Source organism: Octopus bimaculoides, chromosome 2 (genome assembly GCF_001194135.2).
Source record: "Octopus bimaculoides isolate UCB-OBI-ISO-001 chromosome 2, ASM119413v2, whole genome shotgun sequence".
In the NCBI taxonomy this organism is placed as follows: Eukaryota; Metazoa; Mollusca; class Cephalopoda; order Octopoda; family Octopodidae; genus Octopus; species Octopus bimaculoides.
In genome coordinates, this window is record NC_068982.1 from 17,395,152 (window position 1) to 17,403,680 (window position 8,529).

General features: G+C 34.7%; 1 protein-coding gene across 1 annotated transcript in view; it reads left to right on the forward strand.

Annotated features, from left to right (window-relative positions):
• Window positions 1-8,529, forward strand: part of LOC106867783 (GPI transamidase component PIG-S) — a 48,227-nt gene that overhangs the window by 26,919 nt on the left and 12,779 nt on the right. The window contains exons 9-12 of the mRNA XM_014912768.2: window positions 626-740; window positions 2,493-2,582; window positions 4,722-4,891; window positions 7,020-7,076. Of these exons, the coding sequence (XP_014768254.1) occupies window positions 626-740; window positions 2,493-2,582; window positions 4,722-4,891; window positions 7,020-7,076 (432 nt within the window). The remainder of the gene's footprint in view (window positions 1-625; window positions 741-2,492; window positions 2,583-4,721; window positions 4,892-7,019; window positions 7,077-8,529) is intronic.

The window sequence follows — 8,529 nt, forward strand, 5'->3', positions numbered from 1 at the left end:
TATATATATATATATATATATATATATATATATATATATATTTCAGAAAAAAGAGTTGACACCGGAAAAAACAAAAGTTATGTTATGAACTTCATTAACTTACCACTGTTTCTGCTAAGATGCAGTGAACTCTTAGTTGGGTACCTGGATAACATCCTATAGCTTCAGCAGAGCCTTGAATATGAAGTGCACATTTAGTCAGACTTTTCCACAGGCATCAACATAAATGCCTGTATGTTCCAAAAAATGTAATTTTCCCAAATAAAGTGCACTTCATATTGAAGGCACTGATGAAGGTCTAGGATCTTATCTGGCTACTCGACTAAGAGCCCACCACATCTTATAGCAGAAACAGCTGTAAGCTAATGAAGTGCATTACATAACCTTTGTTTTTCTCAGTGTCATCTCTTCTTTTTCTTATAACCACTCTACACTCACCAAACATTATGTTCTGAAACATATGTATATTGAGTTCTACACCAGGTTGTTAGTCTTGTTATACTTAAGCAAAATACTAACACACACACACACACAGACAGACAGACAGCTTAACATTTTGTTATTACACCAAATCATTTTTCTGTTCACTGACATTCTTTCTTCTTGTTTCTTTTCTTTGCCATAGACATTATTCTATCCTGGGTTTTACATAAGACCTCATAAAGATTATGATACTGGAGAACATTTTCTAGATCTGCAGAACCTTCCTCACATGATAAATCCATTAGAAACCAAACTTGGTAAATATTCATTTTATTTCATTTGTTTTTTAACGGAAAACGATACCAACAACAATAATAAAAAAAAATTCTTAATAATAACAACAACAACAACAACAACAACAATAATTATAATAATAACAACAACAACAACAATAATTATAATAATAACAACAACAACAACAACAATAATAATAATAGCTATAACAGCAACAAAAAATTTATAATCATAATAATAATGATAATAATAACTATAACAGCAACAAAAAATTTATAATCATAATAATAATGATAATAATAACTATAACAGCAACAAAAAATAATAATAATTATAATTTCATGTGGTAACTGATTCTTTTAGTGTTCATATTCAGAGCAGATGACTACATCAGCATATTTATATGTAGGGTAAAATTACTCCTAAAATAACTTGGTCGGAATGTTTGTTTCATGCATTTTAATGATTGTCAGCTTATCAGTTGGAAGATGATGTCATTTAAGAAAAAGTACCACAAGCATCATCATCATCACCACCGCTACCACCACCACCACCACCACCACCACCACTACTACCGCTGCTGCCGTCTGTCCTGGTGGCAAATAAGGAAAAGAATTTGAAAATATTATTATTAGTAAAGAGTTTGCTTCCCAACCACTTCGTTCTAGGTTTAGCCCCACTGTGTTGCCCCTTGGGCAAGTGCCCCCTACTATAGCCCCAGGCTGACCAAAGCTGGTTGAAATAATAAAATAATAAAAAAGTAAAATTTTTTTCCATAAGTCAATTAGGAGAAATTTCCATGTTTCAGACTAGATGACCTTAATATCTTAATATCTTAATATCTTAATATCTTAATATCTTGTTGCTTTGTTTCAGGCATAAGACTGGCCATGCTGGGGCACCGCCTTGAAGAATTTTTAGTTGAATGAATTGACCCCAGTACCTATTGTTTTTTTAAAGACTGGTACTTATTCTATTGGTTCCTTTTGCTGGACTGCTAAGTCATGAGGACGCAAACACACCAACACCCTTAATTAGGTGGTGGTTGGGACAAATGCACACACACACACACACAGATACATGTGCATGCATGCACACACACATATATATGACAGGCTTCCACACATTTTCTGTCTATCAAATTCATTCACAAGGCTATAGTTAGCCTAGTGCTGTGTAGTGGGACTGAACCTGAAACCATGTAGTAACATAGCAAGCTTCTTAGCTGCACAACCACACCTACAAGTTTACGAAAGAATAATAAAAAGCAAATTTTTTATTTTTCCATAGAAAATTTTCATAAACATATGAACTCATAAATTGGGTGCTCAGAAATTGAGAACTCCCTGTTGTTTGAACCAGAAACCTTTACTTCTAAACTAATAGTAATAGTAGTTGAAATTTACAGAGAAACAAAAGATGAAGACAGGTGTATGAACAGCTAGCAGGTGTATTAGTTTGATGCTTGGGAAAAATGAAAGAATCTTTTATGTTTCGAGCCTACGCTCTTCAACAGAAAGGAATAGAGAAAATAAACAGAGAGAGAGAGAGTGAAGAAAACTTGTAGATTTCAGCAGTCCATTTGTCCATATTTGAATTCTTTCAATAATAAGATTCTTGTTGATTATATGATCAAAACAGACCAAAGCTTAGTGTAAATCTGCGTATTAAAAAACAATTTTCATCTCTTAAAACGAAGCTAAGAGTTTAAAAAGTCATAATTTTATGAAAATAATTATCCTTAATTTCATGAATTTTTGCATATTTTTCCCTAGGTTTTCAAGCTTCCAACAATCCCAATTTAAATTTCATTGTTTATGTACCAACGCGAGACCAGAGCCCGATGTACATCAGAAACAACAAAGGTAAACAACTCTGTTTTCTTCTGTTGCTCTTGTGTTATTAGTTCATTCTTTTCATATCAAGATACGAATACTGCTGCATTACTTTCATCAGATCAATCTTTATTTTGTTTTGTTATACATTTACTTATTTGAAAATGAAGCTGTAATTCAATTTAGTTTATACTTAACTTGGAAACAGAAGGCGGCCTGTCATGGGAGATTTAGAAAACAGAAAACGACAAAAAATATATAAGAGCTTAAAACTTTAGAAGAAGAAACGAAAAATCAAGATTTGCTTCTATAATATTTTATGAAATTGAAATCATATAAAATGAAATGTTGTACTTAGCAATGAAATGAAATTTCTAGAAACAGTCTCTATTTCTATGTGTGTGGGTGTGTGTGTCTCTCTCTCTCATATATATATATATATATATATATATGTATATGTTGCTAGCATGGAAAGCGGACGTTAAACGATGATGATGATGATGATGATGATATATGTATATGTATGTATATATATATATTTATGTATGTATATATATATCTGTATATATATATATTTATGTATATATATATACATATTTGTATATATATATATATATATATATATATATATATATATGTGTGTGTGTATGTATATGTGTGTGTGTATGTATATATGTGTATGTATGTATGTATATGTATGCATGTATGTATGTATACATATATCTTTGTATATATAGGTATGTATGTGTATATATATCTATATTTGTATATGTATGTATGTGTATATATATTTATATGTGTGTATATATATATATATATATATATATATATATATATGATGTATATATATGTATCTAAGTATATATGTATATATATATATATATATATGTGTGTGTATGCATGTGTGTGTGTATATATATATATATATATTAATATTATGGTGAGAGATTATATGTGGTATGAAAGATATGTGAAAAAAATATTAGCTAGAAACTTGTTTAAATTGTTTGTATGTATGTTTGTGTACGTATGCACAGACGCACACACACACACACACACACACAGAGATGTGTATGCACATGTATACAAACATACATACAGATGTGTGCATGTGTATGTGTGTCTGTGTGTGAACAAACTTGACATGAAATAATGAAAACATCAGAAACTCTTTCTCTGTTGCGTGCAAAACAGAGCTGCCACTGTCAATGCTGGCTTGATGAAATGTCAGTTTAGAGAGATTGTAGGGATAAATAAACATTTCCTGTGTACAAAATGCGAAACGAAGGGAATCTTTAGTCAGACACCTTGTGTTCAGGGAACACAGATAGAATTTTCTCTGAGCAGGTAACAGCACTAAAGCTGGTTTGATGGCATAGAAATATTATTAGCAGAGAAATGGATGACGTAATGAAGGAAGTCAAAGTATGTATGTGACAGAATAATTTTTTTCTCAAATTATTTATTTGTGACAGAAGCAGTATTAATACGAAAAGGTCATCTTTATATCCATCTTAACATGGGGGCCTTGTTAGAATACTAAATACTGTGTTGTTAGCCTTGAGCAACCCTCTCATGTAGGTGCTTGGTGCTTAAGAATACACATTTAGATAGTAGCAGATGAAATTTGTCTGTTGGCTCCCATGACAGATGAATTTCATCTGCTATGATCTATGTGTGTGCTTTTATGCACCATGCGCCTATATGAGAGGGCCTCTTATGGTTAATAATGCAATTTTTTTTTTCCTTTCTACTATAGGTACAAGGCCTGAAACTTTTGGGCAGGGGTGTGGTCAATTACACTAACACCAGATTTTGACCGGTATTTATTTTATTGACCTCCCACAAAAGGATAAGCCCACCTTGGTGGAATGTGAATTCAGAAAATAAAGAACCAGAAGATATGCTGCAAGAAAATGCTTGGCAACATGTCTTTCAGTTCTTTAGGTTCTGAGTTCACATTCTGCCAAGGTGGAGTTTGCTTTTTTCGTTTGTGGGGTCAATAAAATAAGTACCAACCAAAAAAAAAAGAAATCTTGAGGTCAGTGTAATTGACTAGCTTCCTCCTCACAAGATTTCAGGCCTTGTGTCTATAATAGAATCAAAATTAAATTCTTCTGGCAAATTCCCTTTCAGCTTTACTTTGATGTTCTTACTTTTGGTTTGTAGGGGAACGAGAACGAAGCAATTCCTTCTTGAGTCCACGTTGGGGTGGCATCCATATTTATAACACACCATCTCCTGGCCCAAATGATACCCTCCCTATGCGAGTCAATATTGATCTGCATCAAGTTATGCAGATATTTCTGACTCAAATTCGAATGCTTCTTAATCTCCAGGTAAGAGATTTGTTATTGTTAATAATTTTCTTGTCCCTTTTGTTGTAATATACTATTGGCAGGAAGGTAGTGAGCTGGCAGAAATGTCAGCATGCCGTTACGTTCTGAGTTCAAATCCCGCTGAGATCGACTTTGCCTTTCATCCTTTCAAATAATCAAATTACAGAATCAAGAAATTTTCATACTTTTCGTTTGTTTGAAATTATAAAATTGTAGGTTATTGCTTTATTGCCACTTATAAATTTTAAATTTATTTTGAAACAAACAATTTTATTTTGAAATTAAACACAATACTTCAAGAAAATATCAAGCAGGCCGCGAGATAAAATTCTGCGAGCCATATGCAGCCCACGAGCCATATGCAGCCCACGAGCCGTATGCAGCCCGCGGGCCGTATTCAGCTAGTCCTCTTCCCAACAATTTCAGACCTTGTGTTAATAGTAGAAAGGATTATTATTATTATTATTATTATTATTATTATTATTATTATTATTATTATTTTTTTTATTATTATTATCATTATTATAAATTCTACTGTCGGACCCACCTGAAATGTGCGCAGAGCGACGAAACCGTTCTGCATGCACTTGTCCAGTACCTGAGCATATTTGATATATGGGTTTATGTTGAACACCTGCTGTCACGTGTAGGACGAGTCCGCTTGTCGGTTGATTCTATCAGGAAGATTACCCTGCCGCCTTCCTTTGGCTGGCAAGAGAAGGCAATTTTCATCTGTCTCATGGCTGTAGCGAAAGAGGTTGTGTGGTAGTCTAGACTGAAGACAAGTACTTTTCTCTTTGGCCTACCCCTCATCAACTTCTTCAGATCCCATCTGAAAAGGAAAGTTAGGGTTGAGAGAGAAGTGCTGAATTCCAGTAATTTTGTTAAAAGGAGGGTGAAAATGGCAAAAATGGTCCGTGCCAATGGGCCTACTTTGTGGATGTGCTTTTGAGTTTCCAAGGCTGAGAAAGAGAGAAAGATGGAGAGAGGGCTGTTGCCCCTAGTGGTCATAGCACTTGTGGATTTTTTTGTGGGGTCATTATGAGTAGCCCAGAGTTGCTTGTCTCTTTTAGACTTCATTCTTATAGACTTTTTACACGACACTTTATATAACCCCACTTTGTCCTTCATGTTTTGTAATATCCAGTTTTATTTTTGTCAGCCCTTGTGGCTAATAAAAAAAGGATTATTGTTATTATTATTATTATTGAAATTGAATCAAATTTGATGACTGGCACCCATGCCAACCTTTCCTCATTGGACACTAAACTCAGCTTGTGAAAACCTGTTAGGTCAAGTGAGATCGAAACTGAACCAAATTGATGACTGGCACCTGTGCCAGTGGAGCGCTAACAGCATCATCCGAGCAGGATCACTGCCAGAACAGTGGTCTCGCTCCCATGCCAGTGGCACGTAAAAAGCACCATTTGAGCACGATTGTTTCCAGCTTCGCCTTACTGGCACTTCTACCGGTGGCATGTGAACAAAACATTGGACTGACTCCTGTGTAGGTGGAACATAAAAAACACCATTTGAGCGTGGCCGTTGCCAGTACTGCTGGACTGGCCCTTGTGCTGGTGGAACGTAAAAAGCACCCACTACACTCTCGGAGTGGTTGGCATTAGGAAAGGCATCCAGCTGTAGAAACTCTGCCAGATCAGATTGGAGTCTGGTGTAGCCAACCGCTTCGCCAGTCCCCAGTCAAATCGTCCAACCCATGCTAGCATGGAAAGCGGACGTTAAATGATGATGATGATGATGATGATGATGATGATGATTATTAGTAGTTGTAGTGTAGCACTGCATAAAAGAAAACAAAATTCCATTATGCACATACATGTATTGTCTATTTTTAATTAAAAATAGTAATCACAGACAGTTCATCTTATTTGAGCTTCATTATCATATGTCTACCTTTTATTTATTTGTTTCATTTAATATATTCCAATTTGTAAAATATTTACAGAAACCAATAAAGATACATATTTAAAAAAAAAACCAATAAAGTTACATATAGTTTATAAATTTGGTGGAATATTTCTGAGTAAATTAAATTTTCTGGCCTTTTCTTTTTTCCTTTCTCTGTATTTAAAAGTTTTTGTTTTTACCTCTTGTTCTCTACATGTAGGTTCGCAGTTCAAATGTTACTTTTTCTCCTATTGGTTCTGCTGGGGTCACCGAATGGGTAAGTCTATTTTTTTTAAAGTGCATTCATTTTTGCATCTGATGTACTCAAACTTTTGGGTTACTTGATGAAATATTAACTAAATGACAATGTAGTTAAGAAGTTCGCTTCCTAGCCATGTGGTTCCAGGTTCTATCTCACTGTGTGGCACCTTAGTCAAGTGTGTGTTTTTGTCGTAGTCTCAGGTTGACTAATGTCTTGAGAGTAATTTTGATGACTTATATCTGTTGTATATCATCATTTAGCGGAATTGGCATGCTGGGCAAAATGTTTAGTGGTATTTCATCTGCCTTGACTTTCTGAGTTCAAATTCCACTGTGGTTGGCTTTACTTTTCATCCTTTTGAGGGTTGATAAAATTAGTACTGGTTGATCACTGGGGTCGATGTAATTGACTCAGCTACTTCCCACCCCCCACCACTCACCTGATATTGCTGGTCATTTGACTGTTGGTCATAGATGACATCAGCTCTTTCTATTTAGACTTAAGACAAAGCGTTATCTACCTCCCTACCTACACACCTACATACCTGTCTGTCTCTGTCTGTCTGTCTGTCTGTTTGTCTGTCTCCCCCCCCTCTCTCTAGCATCACCTGTCTTTTCTTTTCTCCCATTTTTCTTTGCTGGTAGCAATGGTTGTGCTTTTCTGTCTCTTTGGTTATATTTTTTTTTTTGCCTCTGTCTGCCAATTGTCCATCACACTATCTCTTTCGCACACCACATTGTATCTTACATCCGGTACTATGTATTGTGATGTAAAAAATTGATTGTCCATGTACGTTTCTCTGTGTGTGAGCTCATTAAACTCAAGAACATCGCAGATAGTGAAGAAAAAGAAAGCAGCGAGGCGTCTGAAACAGAAGTGGTGGAGAGAAATAGAAAGAGAAAAGACAATTGTTGTAATTGAATGAACATTATGAAATAAACAACTTAATGGCTGGAGTGGTTGGAAGGGAGGTAAGCATAGTGAGATAGATTTTGTGAAGAAGACAGAGTTGTAACTTATGCGAGAAAGACAGACAGAAAAACGACTTTGAGAGACAGAGAAATGGAGTAATATAGACTGATAAGTAGTGAGACTGGTCCAGAGGCTGGCCCAGAGGTCCGGTTGGCCCAGAAGTCATCAGGGTGTTAATAATTCACTTTTGTACTGTTTCAAATTTACTATATCTTAGCATCAGATACAAGTCGTTTTACATTCTCTCTCTTTTTATTTCCTCTTATTCCTTTCTGTTGAAGAGCACAGGCTCGAAATATAAAAGACTTTTTCATTTTCTTGAGCACCAAACTAATGCACTTGCTTGTTTCTAAACCTGTCTTTGTCTTTTGTTTTTCTATAAATTTCAACTATATATATATATATATTCTATATCCTACATTAATATTATAAGAATATAAATAAAACATAAAAAATGGAGTTGGAATTCCTTTGAATAATATATTCCTCTATACAC